This window comes from Heliangelus exortis, chromosome 2 (genome assembly GCF_036169615.1).
Source record: "Heliangelus exortis chromosome 2, bHelExo1.hap1, whole genome shotgun sequence".
In the NCBI taxonomy this organism is placed as follows: domain Eukaryota; kingdom Metazoa; phylum Chordata; class Aves; order Apodiformes; family Trochilidae; genus Heliangelus; species Heliangelus exortis.
The window spans coordinates 126,609,429-126,629,059 of record NC_092423.1 but is presented as its reverse complement, the minus strand read 5'-3'; the positions used below and the strand labels follow the sequence as shown (position 1 = coordinate 126,629,059).

At 38.2% G+C, this 19,631-nt stretch overlaps 1 protein-coding gene across 6 annotated transcripts in view; it reads left to right on the top strand.

The window, feature by feature from the left end:
• Positions 1-19,631, top strand: part of RUNX1T1 (RUNX1 partner transcriptional co-repressor 1) — a 113,154-nt gene that overhangs the window by 11,169 nt on the left and 82,354 nt on the right. For 2 of the 6 annotated variants that reach the window (XM_071737913.1, XM_071737914.1), the window contains exon 2: positions 9,366-9,538. The exons of 2 other annotated variants lie outside the window; for them this stretch is intronic. In XM_071737913.1, the coding sequence (XP_071594014.1) occupies positions 9,451-9,538 (88 nt within the window). In that variant the 5' untranslated portion in view covers positions 9,366-9,450. Of the gene's footprint in view, positions 1-9,365; positions 9,539-19,631 lie in introns of those variants that run through there. 2 more of the 6 variants (XM_071737915.1, XM_071737921.1) reach the window with 2 other exon arrangements.

Here is a 19,631-nt window from a genome sequence, read left to right as displayed (position 1 = left end):
ATCTTATAGCCAGGAACTCAGTTTTTTTGGCAGGTGTCTGCACGGGAAAGGGCTGATGCTGATGCTTCTGTTTGGTTTTCCAATTGGATTTGTAAGCTTTTGACCGTGGGGGATTTTCCTCAAAGTGATCTACAGATCAGAAATAATTAAAATTCAATAAACTGGAATTTAAATAAAGAATGCATTTTGCACAAGATTTGTGCTTGTGGTAGGTTGCCTGGAAGTCTGTGGCATGTCTACTTTATAGTTTGTATTCTCAAACATAATTGTGTGCACACATGTGCATAAATTTATGTTGAATGACAGAGGGATGATTATTTATACAGATTTTATCCAAAACTCTGTGCACTCCTGAAACATAACAAAAAGCCTCCCTCCCCAGAAGAGTGTTTACATCCCGTGACAGTCACTAGTTTCAAATCTTCTAAACATGAAAGTTGTTTCCTTTCCTCCAAACCTTCTTTTCCCCAACAAAGCTAACCCTGTTAAACCTCACCTTCTGTGGGACGTATACATAGTTATAGACATATGTACGAGAAGTGAGTTTACCAAAAACAGGGCCGATCAGGGCAAAATGTCTGTAGCCTTTAAAGAGCTTGTGATATCTGCCAACAACAGAAGCCACACTGAGGAGAACCTTCCTTGGCTGACCTGGGGATGCCAGAGCCTTGAGGAGCCCTCGCGTTGGTGCTCGGCGCCCACGTGGAGCTTTCTGCTTGTGAATATTACTGAGCAAATGCTCCCTCAGAGCCTGGTAGTGGAAAGCCTTTCTGATGAGTTTTTTCTTTTTTTTTTGGGTGGTTTTCACAGGGGCTGGGGTGCAGTCCAACCCCAAAAGAAAGATTATAGCTGGATGTAGGGTATCCAGGTTTTCTTATCTAAATTTTCTGAACACAATTCATGGGCGTGCTTTGTTTTTCTTACTCTCTGCCAAAAAATGCTGCATGCAGTTTTGCTGTTCCTGATGAATAATTGCTGAATTTTTAACTCCAGTGCTTGTGAATGGAAATGTGAATGTGGAAAGAAATCCTTTCATGCTCCCTTTCATTTTCTGTAACACATTTTAGGATGCCTGGAAGGGAAGGGCATCCTAGATACTCAAAATATTTCTGAATACACACTAATAATTGAAAAGAAGTTCAGCAACTTGGTTTTGTTTATGTGTAGTTGTTTGGCATGTGTGATATGGTGATTTATGTAAGTGATACCCTTTTTTACTCAGCTATCATAAAAGCACAGCTGTGTTTTGCAGAACTGTACAGCAACTGTATTCCTGAACAATCCTGTATTGCAACATGCTGACATGGGATCTTCATGGGATAGTTAATGATTTCTTCAGTCATTTCAAGAAGACATTTGATTAATTGCCACTTTTCTGTCTGTCAAGACAGGTGGGCTGAAGCACTTAAAATAAGTGAAGTTCATGAATGATAAGTTCTTTTTGTAAATGAGGTTGCTGTCTGGAAAGATGGAAGACTCCACCTAGTGGAGTGGAATTAATCTGCAAACAGTGGTGGGCAATGACATGTAATAGAACAGTATTTTTAAAAAGCCAGGTTGATACAGTGTGTAAAAAACAGGAATTTTGACAAACATCCAGGGAAGTGGTTGCATGACCATTACAAATTGTGCAAGACTGTAGTTAATTTCGTAGTTCTAGGAGGCTCATGTATGTCTGCTTTGTTGGAAATTAATGTACAATTTGCATAATATTATTCATTACCATTAGCCGTTTTTCATTTGGGATTTCTTCCTTGCACTTGGAGACCTATTGAGTACATTTTGTGATTTCTCATGATGACCACACAAGTGCCTCTTTTAATTGTGACCCAGGTGTCATTTTAAATAGCTTGGGTAAAAGCTCCATGTACAACCCCCAAAACATCAGCACTTTTTCCATAATTAATTGTTCTTCATAACAGGTTTTCTGTTTTTCATTTCATTTACTTCTGTAATGGAAGGATCAGGATGCTGGCTCTTCATGCTGCCATGACAGGCTCTGTGTCATGTTATGAGTAAATCTCCGTGTACTTTCTGGTGGTCCCAAGGTTGAACAATCTTTGTTATGGAACATCACATAGTACAAGGTTTTGTACCTGTACTTTGCTTCCCAGTTAGTTGGGTCACGTTCTGTTACTTAGACTGAAATACAATGAATTTTAAGGCTGGGATGCAAGCGGACACACAAACTGAGCAGCAACGGCTCCCTCACAAAATCCTCTTGGCATGTTAATCCCAACATTGAATCATCCGTACATTAGACAGTTTCTAGAAGGACACTGCCCTAGATCAGCTCAGGCTTTGACAAGAAGAGAGGGTGAGGCTATTGCCAGAAAATGAGATTCTTAGAATGCAACAAAGGAGAGAGAATGATAGTGCTGCAAAGGGTGGGAAGAGTGCTTCAGAGGAGTGATTTCAGTGACGTCCAGGTGGGGTTTGTTGCCAGAGCTGTAAAAGCATAGTGGTGCCAGAGAAAGCTGCCAAAAATTTTAGGGATATTGGCACCTGTGGGTGTGCTATCAATGGATGGTAGTGCCAGGATGATTTTTTAATTTTATTTAAATGGTGCTATTGTTGAAAGTATTTAATGGTAATGTTATAGAAAGGGTTTTAGTGAGTGAAGTCACAGAGTTCTAGGAACCATTAAGCAAAAATTGGTTCATGACTGTACTATTTATTATTTTTAAAGCTTGTTGGCAAACCACTCAATGTGGAAGAGCATGCTGGCACCTGTATTAAAGCATGCTACAGATGAACAGGGAAACCATCATACTGAACTGAATAGCTTAGTTTCTGAATGTTACGTGCATTTTGTGTGTGCCATGATAAATTAATGGAACTCAATGGGTTAGCAGAGCTTGTAAACATAGAACTAAAGTACCAGAGCTCAGTTCTTCCATGGTATTCATGTGCCCAATTCTATTGAAGATGGTGTTTCTTTTGTCTAAACATCAGTCTGAAGGTCTTGATCTTCAGGCTTTCTGTATTCCCATCTCTCACATCTGTGATTTTAGCAGTACTTTGCTGGAATTATTCTGACACTTAGATCCAGATAGGGTCCTAATGACATTATCTTATGTAAGGTTAAGTAGCTAGCTCAGGTCTAAAAGCAAAGCAAAGGAAGTAATTCTCTTTGAATTGTAAATTATAGATGTACCTGATGAAGAATTCCATATAAAGGGGGAAAAAAGGCTGTTCCTCCTGTAATCATGTTCTCAGAAGTTCCCGTGAGTCCATGGCACAAGGATTCTCAACTTCTGTATACCAAGAGCTGTATTAAACTCTATTCAAGCCAGCTGCCTTCTCCAAAAATTTCCAGAGAACTGTACAGTTACAGTAAATAGAGCTACAATTTTAAAGAATAAATCAATAAATCAATTTCTCTTCCAGGTTCTGAGATCTATCAGTCCCATCCTCTTCCCATGAAATTCACAGGAGGGTTTTGATGATAATTTTCTTAATTTTTAATATTTTTTTTTTCTAAAGTCTAAGCCTAAGTTACTCCTCTTGCAGAGCTATTATTGGCCATTATTATTTTTATTCTCCTCTAGCTTCTCTGGGAAGAGAAAGATAGGCAGGACCTCAATGACACTGTAGGTTGTCAGTGGCTGTGTCTGCTCCCCAGGAGGTCACAGGAAGCAGGTGGCTGTGTTAATAGTCCTGCTCCCAACTTTTGTCCTTCCTGGAGGCAATTTAGAAGTGGTCAGGAAGTGTCACTCCTACTGTGTCCCCTCCAGCTTCACTACTTTATTTATGCATTCATAATAATTTTAAAGTATGTGCCAGGCAAGGAAAGCTGCACAGAAATACCTGCAATCCTTCCTAGACTGTGTGGCTACCTGGCTGTCAGGATGGCTGCCCATGACTGCAGAGGGTGTTTAGGATCTAGCAGAATAACAGAATTTATTAAAAAAAATTAACTCAAGTATTTCCCTAATGTATGACATCTTTCTTCCAATCTAGTGATAAAGAAAACTACAAAAACCCAGAGGGTGCACACAATATTTCTGGAAACTATCATCCGTTTTTATGTGGTGAGTGGAGGATAGGGACTGTAAATGCATTTTCTGCCTAGGCCAGTTGGGTTTTAATTCTCTTTGTTGCAACTGCACTATCAGTAGTCTTGGATCCCTAAATGGCATTCAGTGCTGTGCTTTGGAAAATGAGTTAAGGGTCTTGCTACTTTGAGTGAGTTTCTTGTTAAGTATATACTTGATTTTTTAACAGTGAAAGCTGCTGAGTGTCTTGCTGGAAGTGTCATACCCAGTGCTATAAGCCAGGCTTTGAATTACCAGTAATGTTTCTCTGAAGTGTTTTTGGGAAAGTATCCATTCAACATTGAAAGTGATGTGAGCTAAGTAGCAAAGATCATACTAGTTATCTGTCTGCCATACCTGCTTTGCTCTGCTCAGGTGGACTCTTGGTTTTACTGAGAGTACTTGCTTAAATAAGGTGGTTTGCAGGGTTATGTGGCAGGTGAATCGTACCAGTTTCTGAATCACTCTTAGAAAATATCAGCCTGAAATACTAAAAAGTAATAATCACATTATTCTTGGAGTTCTGCGTTATTTAAAGAATAGCATTTTATACCACAGTATTTTGTAAAATGTTAGTTTAAAAACAGTTTGCAATTTATTTCCATCAAACACATTTTCCAGGAAAAATACCTCCTTCAGAAGGGAAAAGGTGTCAGTATTCTGTAAGAATATCTGATTTTTATCCAGATATTTGCTATTTTAAGCTCTGTTCTTTTCAGTGCTAGGAGATCAGCTGACAACAGCAGCAACAAAATCGTGTTTGCAGCTGGGCAATTACAGTAGACCCTAAGATCTGCGACTGTCAACCATGAGCACAGATGCCTTCAAAGTTCTGTTTTTCTTCCATGTGGAAGTCGTTGGCATGGAACAGATGCCTTCATTTTGGAGAAACCAACCTCTGGATATAATTGGTTCTCTCTTCTCCTGTCCTCTAGGGACAGTCTCTCACAGATGAAATTAGATGAGAGAGAGAAAAAAAAAAAAGATACAGGCACACACACTCACACATGACATGAAGCAGGAGTTTTTCAGGATCTCTCTCTGTTTTGTCACGTGGAACTATTTCACAGCTGGAAGATTTAACTCCATTTTTAGCACTCTACACAAATGATGATGATGCTATATGAAAAACATGCAAATTAAAATATATATCTGGCCAAAGTTTATTATTAATCTAGGCATGCTTGTTGAGAAATAAGACAAGCATATCCAGCTCACATTACTTTAGTGTTAAATGTTGGCTTCTGCTCTATCTATTGGTGCCACAGTCTAAGAAATTTAAAGTTAAATGGCAGAAGAGACAAGATGATTTAAAAAAACTTCCGTTGCAGGGGTAGAATCAAAGTATTTTAAACAGATGGTTTGGCATGTTGATAACAGGAGGGGAAAAGCAAGTGGTTGGCTTAAAATTTCACCTAGCATACAGGCATTAACTTAATGAAGCATATTTACAGGAACTTGAGCAGAATTAGTCCAATAAACACCTGGCTTGGGTCCTGTGGTAAAGTAATGAAGAGACTGTGCCCTCTTGCTGAATAAAGCTAAAATGGAACTTAAAGGCCCTAAAAGAGAGGGAGAATCTATTTTCCCTGTGCCCATCAAAAGACTTTCTCACACCCTCACCCCTCTGATGCAACGGCTACCAAATAATTTTAGTTTATGTTAATTATTGCTGCTAAAAAAAGAATACCAACTTCAGGTTACCTTAGAAAGCTCAGTTGTGAACTATGACAGTCAGACAGAGTTGTGTGAAGAGCTGTGATACCCTTGGGTGGAGAGGGTACCTCCAGAGGAGGGTGCAGCAGGGATCAGGAGGTAAACTACCCCTGCCGGTGCCCAAGAGCCTGGAGATCTCTTACTTCTGAACACTTGTCCTTTCTTAAGTTTTATTTCCTCGCTTAAGCTTTTTATATTAGATAAAGTTATATATTATATACTATATATTATATAATTTAACATAGTAGTCCAGTTCAATCACCAGGTGAACGATTTATTAAGCAAATGTAGCTCTGACATGAACTGGCTGGTGACCTGTAGGAGTGGCTGCTTGAAGATGTCAAACCTTTTGTATCAGTGTAGGTAGGTCCTGCTGGTAGCATATCTATGACCTGAATTGTGAACCTGATTTTCAGATTTTAATTAAATTTTCATATTTTGCTGGAAGATTTTCCTGCTTCCATAGTATTTCTGTCTTTTAAATGTGGAGCAGAAATGTCACCAGGAATGAAAACTGTAAGAAGTTACCTTGGTCATGCCTGGATAGTTGGTAGAAGGCAATTGCTTTTTAGACACTTAATGTACCTGGATAGCTGTGGGGTGCTGTGGTCCTTTGTTTCCTCCCCAAAACACTAGTGGTCTGTGAGTGTAGGGTATATACTAGCACTTCCAGCAGCTAGAAGGAATCCTAAATTAAACTTTGGTTTGAACCAATGACTCTTTGGGCTTTATAAAGTAGGGAGAGTCTTTGGTGCAGGACTCCAGTTCTGATTTGCAGTGCTGCTCTTAGCAGTTTATTTCTGAAGAACCATATACTAAGGGAAAAATTTACCAAAGAAGTGCTTAGGTGATGAAGGGATTTCTGGCAGGAACTAGGAAATGCAATAATGGTTGATTTCTTTTGAGGCTGATCTATTTGTAGTCTTTACATCCTATTAATTCCTTGAAAGATAAGCTGATACACGAATGATTTGCCAGGGCCAATGGCTCTTCTAAAAATCTTGGCTCAGGTTATATCCTACTTCTCTCCACATATAAGATAAAAGCACTGTGAATATGAGGTTAACTGAATTCAAATAGAAGACTCTCTCGAGTTATTGCATTCCTTAGAAAATAAATACATTTCTCATATGGTTGAGATTGATCAAAAAAGTATTCTGTATGCCAGTGATTACATTCCCATCTGTGATTAAGGTTTTCTGTCTGCATCTGGTTTTCACATTATATTTCTGTAACAAGAATCCTTTATATGGCAGAGTTCACTCTCTGTATTTTCTATTAGCTGCAGCTTGAACTACTGCACGGATCGCAGATTTACACATGTGGTTTTCATTACTTCATACCATTGAGAAAAAGTAATATTTGTTTGGGAAAGTATGTTTTTCAGAATTTCCATGGTAATACAACATGTTGATCCTTTTTTATAACACTTGTAAGGCTACAAATTGTTTGAGGCATTCTACTTGGTGAAGTTCAGACTTTAGACCATTTTGCATGTACAGTGGAACAACAGCAGCAGTTGACAATTCAGGAGGCAAAAATAAATTTAAAACCGACGATTAGCGTGGAATGGGTATAGCAGAATGCATCCATCACTTTGGAAAATGTGGCATATAGTGAAAGTGAACATGAGGCTGAAACAAAAGAAGAGCAGTAAGTTAAAGTGATGTCTTCATTGTAAAGTGGAGGACAGATGGGTACTTTTTTTTTGAGTAAGAACTTTTGTTTTCACAAGAAGAGGTTTAAAAATCTTTTGGCAGTCATGAAAAAGGAGTGTGCTATTCAACAGACTCATATTGAATGGTTATATGTTATGTTACATAATTTAACATATTTGATCATAATTATTTTTAGTGGCCAAATTAGTAAAGGTTAGCAAAACATGAATGCATCTTTATAGATGGCTGGTGTGTGTAATTCTGAATCCAATATATGATGTTAATTTAATGTTCCACTGTAAATCCGTATTTCACCCAGATTGTGCTATCACCACTTGGTAGAAAACCTAGTGTTTAAATGATCTCAGTAAAATTATTAGGACCAGTTGGTCAGTGAAGGACTTTTCATTTGTGGTAAGGACATGAGTTTATGACCATAAAAATCAGACCAGACAATAACAACAGTTTAGGGAAACCTATGTGCATTTATGGAAATGTAAAGTGTTATGCAGAACTCTGGACAACTGAAAAATACACAATTCTCATTGTAAGGCACTAGTGAAAGGTAAATTTATTGCCTATATTAGAACATGGTGACAAGTAGAGAATTTCATGCAAGTTAAAAATAGTTTTATAAAAGCAGTTATTGCACCCAAGTTGGGAAGTCCTGAACACATTTTGGAGATTACTTTCCAAATACCAAAGGCAGTTGTGTCATAGTGAAAGCGTCGCAGTTGCCAAATGCTGGGTAGAGTCCTTCAGTCCTTACATGCCTCTCATTTTCACTGAAATCAATAGAATTTTGGCTTGTGTCAGGGCGCAGGGAATCATCTGACCAGGAACACAGGGAAGAAGGAACTTTGCGTGGTGAACTCCTTTGTTCTCTAGCCTTAACTTAAAATTGGGAAGGTTTATTTTGATTTGAGGAGGGTGCTTGTTTGTAGGAAAGACTGTGATTTCTAGCACAAACACAAATGTGATCTTTTGCAAATGCCCTTGGGCAATACATTATTTTTGCTGCAAGATCTAGTCCAGGAGAGGGTTGGGGCTGGGTCTTGGTTAGATGCATGCAGCTGTGACCAGATCCTTATGCATGCTTAACTTTATGTCCTGAGATACCTGAACAGTGGATGCAGATTAAAGCATGTATATAACCGTGTGTGCCTGGCTTAAAAAAAATAAATCTTTCTGCTATGACATAATTACAACCCCCTGAAAAGAATATTCATGTATTGGAAAAACTGACAATGCCGTAATACAGACTTGTGCAAATGTCAAAGTATTTGTCTAACCCAAATAAACAGGTTTTGTAGGTGCTGGAGTGGGAGGGCAATTGTCTTTTCAAAAGTGGGAGGATGATTTGTAAATATATCAATAGATTTTTAATCTGCCTTTGTTTAAATGTGTTTGCTGTTATGATTTACAACTCCAAGTTAGTAGAGCTATGTGTTATTGCAAGGTCTCTTGTTTTTAGTAACCATGTTCATTTAATTAATGATTCTCTAGAGCATCTGTTGAATCAGGTAAAGTATGTAATATTTATTTTATATGACTGTATTTAAAACCAAGCATTTTACAGAACTAGCTAGTGGATGTTTTCATGGTTGAGTACAAGCTGCCCTTAGTTTGTTGCCCTCTATATGCCAAATGTTTTAAAAGAACAACTTACGAAACAGCTTTTGTCAAAGAATTAATACAGTTTTAAAGTACTGCCTTATATTAACTAAGAAAATGTGGGTAATTGATTTAGAATGATAGCATTTCTGCCTTACCTTTTTTATTTAAGGGGCTGCTATTATCATGCAAATGAAGGGGTGTGGTGCTTCAAACTGGCTGTGATATGTGCTTCTTTTTTTTTCCTTTTTTTTTTTTTTTTTTCTTTCTTTTTTTTTCTTTTCTTTTCTTTTTTTTTTTTTTTTTTCTTTCTGTTTCTTTCATTTGTTATTGTCAATAGAAAAGATTGATCTCTGGGCTGGTGAACATTATATCTGTCCCAGTCAGAAAAGGAAAGAGGAAATTAGCAGAGCGATTGGTGGAGAATGATATCTGTCAAAAGAAACACTTGGAGAGCACTGAGTTTAGTGATAGGTGACTGCCGGAAAAAAGGGAACTTTGAATTTTGCCAAGGTAAGGAAAAGAAAAATATTTGATTTTGTAATGTGCTTACCTGCTAGAGTTATTTGTAATGACTGTACCTCACCTTATAAACTGCAATTAAAAAAGAATCTTTCCCTTTAGCCTCCAAAGAGCCTGCCTAAATCAGTGAAGGTGTTGTCTTCATTTTGATGTCCCTGTGAAAGAGTACAGCAACACCAATAAAATCCAACATTGATGGCTGTTCTAAAATCTTCCTTAGCTTGTGAAATTTTTAACTTAGTTTTTTTGTGGTTTTGATGACTTAGGTCCACTTTATGTGGCATGTAAATACTACTTGACTAGGCTGTGAATACAGTAAGGTTCCATTTCCTGAACTGTGATTTGGAACAGTATTCACAACTAGGTAAAGGGACAACTGTAATCGTGTTGGCAAAATGGTTGTGTCTGTAGTTTAGTGGAAGCTTGTGGTAAACTCATTGCATTTGGAATCTGTGATAAATTTGATTGCAATGATATTGAGAATGGATATTTCTGCTTCATGAATGCAAAAGTTTTTACCGTACTGGAAAAATAAATTTGCTACGAGAGAAGAAAATTTCTAGATAAACCTGTGACTGCTTTTCCTGTTTTTACTGTAACTACATTTTTTCTCCTAAAATGGTGTGTCTAGATGGCAAGAAACTACTAAACTAATCTTAAGTGCTTTCCAGCACTCAGATATTTTCTTCTTAGTGTTGGACCATTTTGCCTATGACATAACTTTGATAGAGAATGATACCAAAATAAAACTAACAGTGTCCAAGTACTTATTTTCAAAGGCAACTAACCTTTGATCATATCACTCATCTCCCTGCTCAAGACACTGTAGCCCGCAGTGCTCTGACTTGGGGTGTGGAGAGGAGATGGAGCGCAGCTGGAAGAACCAGCAAGAGGCTGGAAGTTATTGCAAGGGGCCAGGGCTGAGGTCTTGCACACCAGTGTGAACATACTTTTAAAAAGTTAAATCCTATTGAAAAATAATTCGCAGTCTAATTTGAGTTTCTAGCTCAGTTTAAATCAGGTAAATGCTTCTCTAGGACCTCCCTGTGCACAGGCAGTATTGGAAAAGTATTAATAATCTTAGCAAGTTTTCTTCTTGCGTTTTCATTTTGCTAATTTAGCAGTGTATAGCTTCTGACTAATTTTTTTTTTTTCTGAGCTACAGTCTATCTTTTAGGGTGCAAATGTGTATCCCTTACGGGTGGTTGTTGCTTGCTTTCTTTGGCCATATGAGTCCCCAGAAAGGATTTTAAGAATGAGTAAATGTAAAAGTAAAGATTTCGTGCCTGAAGCATGCAGTGCTGGCATACTAATGGGCAGCTTATTGTGGTTTAATGCTGTCAGAGCACGTGCAAGATAATGGAAATTTCTTGCAACATGGAGGAGAGGCATGTTTTCTAGCATTATTTTCTTTAGAAAGAGGGAATTAATATGACTGAAGTTCATCTGTATAAAGTTCAAATGATCTTGTTGTACCACTGAAATATTCATAAATGGGAGGAAATGGCACGTTTCATGTCTTGTTAACCATCAAGCAGGTCTGGCAGCCTGTGTCATCTGGGTGCAGGCAGGGCTTTACCATTATGAAGTTGTTGTGTATGAAATTATTCCCTTTCCTCTGCAGTTCTATCAGTGTAGCCTTATACCAAAACAAACACATCCTCTCTATGACACAATTTACAGGGTTAATGATGTTCTATAGCTTTCTCCTTGGTCATGAAGGTGATCCAAAACTGGTTTGTAACTCTATCTAAGAGAATGGTCAGTGGTAGTTTGTGATTGTTAGATCTTTGGGCATTCCCATTTTGACATTTACTTGAAATGAGGTGATGTTTACTTGACTGGGTAAGGTATCTACATCTTGATGTTTCACAAGTTCAATGATGAGTGATTAGAGATGAGGCTGATGTTTTTCTAACTTAATTTAAATTGAACTTTGCTGTTCCTAAGAAGATCTGACTTACTCTTTGAAACCAAAATGGAATAAAAGGCAAAATAAAAGGTGTTTGAGTCTATTGCCTCCTTGAAGCAGTGGCCTGCTGTAGCTTTAGGCTACCTGCCTGTGCTTTTGTGATCCCTTTTGTGCATCCTCGTCCATCTTTTGCTATTGCAGTAGTCTTTTCTAGGTTTGTTTTTTTTTTTCAACAATTGTTTGCTTATCTATGTATCTTGAACAGTACAGCTGGAATAATAACCACCCCCTTCTCACATATAACAGATGCAAAAGGAGACAAGTGTAGTATAGACAGCAAATTGTCATTACATAGCTCACAGTCATATTTTTGTCTGTTCATGTGGTGCATACCTGTGGCTTGCTGGTGTTGCTCTTGATTGGAGTGTGAGAGATCTTAATGAAAAACAAAGCCAGGATGACAAGGAGAAACTCCATGGCACACATGGGTTACTTCACAGGTCTTAAGAAAGTGAAATTTGAAATATTCTGGGTTGGAGAAAATGCCCTGTGATAGGGGAGCATACCTGGGTGACTCTGCAAAGGGGAACCGGCGCCCTACTCATTGCTATCTCACAAATTGAGCATTTTTCTCTCTAGGTCAGGTTGATCTGGAGCAGTTGAGAGCAGTGGCTCTCCAGTTTACTTTCTGAGACATTAAGAGTATCATGGGCACGAATCTAGCTTTTGAAGTACAAAGAAAATAACCCATAATCTCTATAAAATGCTGGTTCATGGGAAGGGAGGAAATGTAGACAGAACTGTAAATTTCTGAAAAACTTGAGCTTGAGAGAAACTATGTTAAAAGTAGAATCTAAGGGGAGTGTTTGTGTGTGACATTAGTATTTATTTTAATTTGAAAATACAGTCTTTGAAACCTTTAAAATGAAGGGACTCTGAGCTCTCACAATATGATATATTTATTAGTAAACTGAAACTAAGTAATCCAGCTGAAAGCTGAAGCTCCTTTTTCAAAGCAATTTTTTTTTTTTCCTAGGGTTTGGGTTCTCCCCCTTCTTGCCCCCTCCACCTCTTCTCCCTCTCCCCCCCTCCCCTTAGTAATGTACTGTGGCTCTGATAACGTTAATGGGCTTTGCCCCACATGGAGCAGCAAGTGTATTGTACCACTGCTCACTGATCCCAGGTCAGTGTGATGCGTGAAATCAATTTATTTGAATCTCTTTGCCTGTATAGGAATTTGGCGGCATGCCAGTTGTTTTCATTTAATGTTCTTTGTGTTGAACACAGACAAGCAGGCATGCTTTTGTACTCCTCTTTCTTCTGGGCTCTTCTCTTTTCAGCCAGTATTCTATTCTGTGTTGTTTTTTTTTTTTTTCAGAAAGAAGTAGGAATGTGTTACCTTTTTAAAACAACACTTTTTGTTTAAATAGCCTTTAAAGACCGTAGAAACTAGGTCAGTCGTAGAGCAGCCTGCATAGGGTTTTCACCAAGTATAGGTGGTAACACCTGCCTTTTCCCTTTTCTTAAATTCATGGAAAAACAGACAGAAAGCACTAGTCTGTTTTTCTAATGCCTGCTGCTATGATTTATGTCCCCTTGTAAGACAAAGACTCTTCAATAATGCTTGTGTCAGACTAATTTTATTTCCAAATAAGTGAATGTCTGGCAGTTAGTTGGACAAATTGGAAATACAGGGTCTTCTTCATTTTGAGTGATGAGTATTAATTTGGGGAATCCCTTGACTCATCCTTCTGTCTCTCCCCTCCCTTAGATATTTAAAATATTGAATGGCTGGGAGAAGAGCAGCAACCCAAGAGTACCCATTTATTTCTTTTCACCCTTCTTTTCACGAGAAAGCAACAGCGAGGTGTGTGGAACAGAGCAAGGAATTTGGTCCTTCTTAAATGGTGGTTGGGAGGGGCAAAGGAATAGACAGAAGGGGATATTTCCAGGAGGATTTGTTTTAGAGCCTGGTGTGGGGAGCAGGAGTCGAGGGCTCTGTTGATGCTCCAGGCGGTTGGTGCGGAAGCTGATCCGCAGAACCACGGAGCCAAGGCGCAGGGGTCAGACTCGTACACATCAGCCTCGTTTCCTTGTTTAATTACCTGAAGAGCAAAACATCCAGGCTGGGAGTGTGTGAAAACCCAGTATCTCGAACAGCAGTTTGGTGCTCTGACATCCTGCGAGGCCAGCCCCGTCTGTCCGCAAACGTCAGGGCTGGTTCCTGACAGCAGGCTATCTCTGCCGGGCCTGGGTTCCTTCCATTCAGGAGGCATTGTGTGGAAGAGGGTTTGGTCAGGAATTTGAGGTTCCTGCCGGTTCTTCCAGTCCGGACAACCCTGTGACAGATAGGCCTGGTTTTTATTATTTTTTTAAAAAGAATAATAATTAAAAGAAATGTATTTTTTTGGCTCTTTTTAGTCTTTTCCCTTGTAATTCTGGCATTGGTATGATACTGACTGAAACAAAAGATGTTAACCCTTTCATTTCTAAATTGGTAGCTTTTTCATTTTTTATTGTTCTTTGTCCTCTTGCTCGGCATCTTTGTTTTCTGAGATAAAATCTGAAGAGCAAATTTTTTTCAGGTGGAGTCTGTGCTGTGCAGCAAATAAGCTTATGAAAATGTAACTTTTAAAATATCTTTTGTAGTAATCATTAATATAATCATCATACTTAGCATTTTAAGTTTTTCATTTCCAGCATGCTTGGCAACTTTTATTCATCCTGTGGAATAAAACCAAACCAGTGTTTGTTCTGTCATGGCCCTTTAAAACAGTGGTGGCAGCTATCAATGTATTCATTAGCATTATTAATGTGATTTTCTTAGATGTCCAGCTTGGTCTTCAATTTTAAAGTATTTGGATAGGGTCAGTTATTGTCCCTGTTCCCTTTAACTGCTGGTTGTTGAGGTTCAGCAGGCTGAAGGTGTGGGTGCCTGAAGCAGGGCTCTGTGCTCCAGTGAGGTTTTGGTCTGTAGATGGAAAGTGTTCATTGGGAACCCAAGATCATTGCTGAAAGGCATTGAAATGTTAATTTTTTAAAAGATCTCAAATAGATATATTTTTTAAATTTGTGAAGAATTCTTGTTTGAATGGTAAGTGAAGATTATGACTCTAATTTGGATGATTTTAATACTCTGGTTTATAGCACGGTGCTGTTCATAGCTGTACTGGCAAGAACATCACAAGGCATGACTAGTAGATGGAGGGAGCATAACTAATCTGGCTTTGCAGCAAAAATGAGTGTAGCATGTGACTGTTGTGGGCAGAAGCTGGTCCAAGAAATATAGTTGTGGTTGTAGGAATGAAGGGAGAGCTGAAAGTTAACTAAGGTTTCAGGTTTTTTCATGCTGATGGCTTTCAGTCCAATTCATAGTTATGTTTGCAGTATAGGAAGACACTTTCACATGTTAATGATTTTGAATGCTTGGTAGGTGAAATCGAAAGTGTCTGAGCAGTAAATTACATTTTCCTGCTAATACTTCATTAAGATTTTGTACTAGAGATTTAAGGGAATGCTTTTCTTCTGGCATGCAAACATTGCCATAAGAGTTTTGGGGACCATTCAGATAACATTTAGTGGCCATACACATCTGACCAAATGAGTCATTATGACCAATGGTGCTACAAATCCTTCATCGAGGAAAGATATCCTGGGATGGTGCAAAAAAAAGAGTTGTTCCAGTGTCTCAGATCAGTAATCTTGATCTAATAAATTCTTGTATATATACATAATCCTCCACCTTAAGAATCTGTTCCTCTTCTTCATTAGGAGCTCCCTAGGCTACGCTGGTGTAAAAATGCCTTTAAATAAAAGTGAATTACTTAGACATCTAGTTTTAAAATGTCTTTATCCAGTCATACTATAAGGAAGCCATAGTTTAAATAAACATTGTGTGTATCCACACGGTGAAAAAAAAAAAAAAGGTGGTTTATGTATTGTGGTCAATGTCATGTTCCTATAGGGTTTGTACATACCCTATTATGTGCAATTATGTGTTTGTATGAAAGTGCTGTTGGTTAAACCTTTACAAGTCATAAGTGTCATGCATGTCCCTCCTTCCATTTTTTTTCATGCCTGTATGGGTTTTTTTGCAGAGTTCATAATCTAATGAACTGTCCATGACCTCTAGCCAACCACTTCCCACCTCAAATAGCAACATAGTAAAATAACGTTCTCCATAGATGAGTGGTGACAATAGCAACCACACTGGCTTTCCTTCCACCCACTGGATGCTGAGCTTCTCTTTGAAACGAGAAATTATAGCCTTTAATCCATGGTTGCCACCTCAAAAATCCCTCAGGAGGTAATGGTTTTAAATCAGTACCCTGTTTGAAGAAATATTTATCTTGAGCATCTCCACAAGTCTTTTCTGTGAAGATCTTGCTTGAGGAAAGTTCTTGTGGATACTTTCCAAGCTGGATGGGATTTATTAAAACTGGCATCTTGCATTGTGCCCAAGCATTTACTGATACTCTTTGCAGATGTTCTTCTAGTGGGAAGTGGTGTAATTTGGTCTTGGTATGGAATTCTACTGCATAATCACCTTTGCATTCTTCTCCTGCTTCTCTTCTGAATGGCTACAACAAAGCACCCTGTGGAGCACCACACAATTAAATGGAGTGAAATTTTATTTAAAGGCCTGTGTTCCTCAAGTCTCCTCCCTGTTTCTAAAGAAACAACAATTTTATATGTTTCTCTAGCTATGATGAGGTTCTCCTGGGCCAGACCAAAAGCACAAAGCTCAAGTCAACACATTAGGTGGATCCCATTCTGGCTCAGTTTATAGTGGAAACCTACCTAGCACAATGTTTGTTCCCTCAGTGTTAGAGCTCTGGTTGTTGATTTTCCTTTTACATGTTTATTGCAGATAATATTTTAAGGTAGTACTAACAGCTTCAGATTCTGGAACTTCTAAGTGTTCAAGGGTAGCAGAGGTGGGAGAGGATGAAAGTCCAAGACAGCAGGAGCAGACAAGTCATCTAGTGGATTGGGGAAGGGAGGTGTGTAGCAAGGTGAGGAGGTGGCCCCTGACTCAAAAACAGATGGTGAGGCATGATGGCAGAGAGAAGACAGAGGGGGACCGAACAGAAAAGTAAGGAAACTGTTCTGGAAGGTGTAAGTAAGGAAACAATGTAATGAAAAATATTTATTTGACTAAAATGAGTCCCTTCCCTTTGTCACTCACAAATGATAATGCTTTTCTGTCATTAAGGGTTCAATGAGTCTGTGTACTGATTCTGCTGTGCTTCCCAGATGCTGAGCTGCATTAGAGCAGTTCACTTGGTAATACTGCTTTGCCATTTCAGCTATTACAAGGTCTGCCAGTGGGTTGTCCTATTATAACTGTGAGAAGACTCATTCATAACCACTTTTCTGTGAGGACTTAGTTCTTGTAATGTAAAATGATGCCCCCTGCCTTTAGGCCATTAGACCTTCTCATTCATCAAGGAAAGTTAAAATGTTTGATGAAGAAGTGGCTTTCTCACCTGGCTCCAGAGAGCAAATGATTTAAATGGGGAAATAATAATTCGCTGTCCTAGAGATGCTCAAATATTTATTTACAGTCCTCATTCACTGCACTCTTGAAATTACTCAGTAGTTGATGGATATCATACTAAAATAAGGGCATTAATAGTACACAAACATGCTGTACAATGGAACTGCCATGTATATAAACATAACAAGGCATGCAGAGTGGCCTGGGTTCCAGCCCATTCATTACAGTGGAGGTCAGAGCAATCTGACTGAAGACTTCCCAGTTTCTTTTACAAGCATGACATACCCTTATATTGTTGGATGTATATACATGTATGCATACACTAATATTATTCTTTAATTTCCCTTATATATCTGATGACTACTGCAGTTTACAAATTTGTATTGAATTTCAGCAGCAGCAATAGCTTTGTATCGAGGCCCCTTTAAACAAAGCTTTGGTAACATTAGCAATGAAGTAAATAAGTTCGAATTGGTCAATATATGACAAAAGGGTGAAGAAGGGAGGTCAAGAAGTAAGAATATTTCCATATAAAACATTTTTCCCTGTTGAAAATGGCAGTATGAGCATAAATAAATGTTTTGTATTGCTGTGTATTTGCTCCACCTGGTGGATATTCCTGAAAGTGTATTTAATCCTTGCTAATCAGGCGAAGATGTCTTTAATTAGGTATAAAATACAATACCAAGAGTGAAGGCAATATTTGTTTGTTTGTTTTTAAGATTAGGACTTGCATTAAAAAAGTCAGAAAACATCAAAATTAGATATTTCCCTTGGCCACATTTGGTCAGTACACTAAATACTCATTAGAGATAAGTAAATAAAAAGTTCACGTCTGTGGTTTGCGGGGTTATGTGTGATCAGCAAAAGCAAGGATTTGGTATCTCCTTTTCCTGCCCCATAACAATTCTTGAGCCCCTCTGATGAGAAATAGCAGCCCTATTGAAAAAGAGAGTTCCTGTGCTGAAGTGTTATTGCTGTACACTGGCATAAAATCTGTCTGTCATTAAGCTAGCTTTGCCAACATTGTTTTCTTTGGAATTCGTAAGGACTCGGTTATGCTTTGATCATCTCATTGTTCTCCTTAGGTTATTTTTTTCCTTTAGAGTGTAATGGCTCCCTAACAGAAGGTGAAGTTTAGAAAATAGTGTCTCCATATGCAAGGGATTTGGAGACCTTTTTATTGTCTTTAAAAATGTCATTCATAGTCCTCATTAGCATTTATTGTTGCAAGCGTACAAGCAGAAAATGTGAAATTGGTATGTCATGAATAGCTCCACAGAGCTCTAGAGCCCTGAAATTTTGCCTGCAGTGTGGTGTGGGGCAGGCATTGAGAGAAAGCTGGCCAGATGGCTGCCAGCACAGAGCAGAGCTGCAGGTTTTTGTCTCTGGTGCTGAGAGGAGGGAAAGTTCAGTGGAGCATACGCTATCACCCCTTGCGTTTTAACAAAACTAACTCGCCATCAGTCAAAACGGGGAGGTGGTGACATTGAAACAAAAGTTTTCAATATAATGTAACAGTCCTTGTCAAATGAATAAAATATGTTTAGTTAGTGTCACAAATATTGACACGTTACAAAGAAAAATGCAAGGCTTGAATTTATGGCTAGCGGTAGATACACTTTCACACAAATATGCTCTCACATTATCTTTATTATGAAAATCCTATGCATTGAAAAGACATCGATTAGAGGTCAAAACTGGGGTTAATGTACTACAGCAGGAGGAGTTTCCCTACCATGTTAAACGAGCAAATGAGCTTCAAGTCAAAAAGCAACTGATAGCTTGAAACCTTTTTTTTTTTTTTTTCCTCCTTCTCTCCCCCCAGAACTTTCTTTTTAGATCTTAAAGTATGACCTTAGTTCAGCAGGAGCAGATATTCTCATCCAGCCTTCTCCAGGTCACACAGAATGTGTTCTTTCTTCTGCCAGTGAAAAGACATATTTGGTATTTTTTGGTGTCCTTTGAGAAATAATATAATATATAAAATTTTGTAAAGTGCATCAGTGATGTCTATGCTCAGATGGTGTGGTAATTTCCTTTGAATCCAAATTATGATAGAAACAGTCAATTCTTACTTATTTTACCCACGCTATAGAAAGGACTGGATTTAATAAAAAATACAAGGCAAAACTTGTTTAGTCAAGATCATGTGAAAGAAACAGAGATGAAACTAAGTACATATCTGTGATTTTGTCCACAGGAGTGTTGTTACGAAAATGTGTATTTTACTCTGTAAAGGCATGTGTTCTGTAAGAGCTGAAGCCTATGGTGACCTACCCATTGTGCATAAATTAATTTCCAGTGGAGCTATTCTCCTATTAAAGTCTTTGTGTTTATTTTCATTTTTAAAAAAAAAACAGTAGGACTTCTGGCAATATTCAACAAAAATGAATTTTTTTGGTTCTTTTTTGATGAAAAAGTGATATGCCATCTAGATTTCCAAGTCTTACCAAGGTTGCCTTTTCTTAATAGATGATTTGAAGTCCTCTTTAGAGGACTAATTTCTGATTATCCTGTTGAAACAGTATCACTGTTAGACTCTCTTAACTGAAAAAAAAAAAATGAGTGCTTTCTCAACTCCAGTGAACTGATCTCAGTACTAGAGGTAACATTAGGAACAGTTTCTTTTAGACAGCCAAGAATTTTTTCTGCCCAGATTGGTGGCTCAA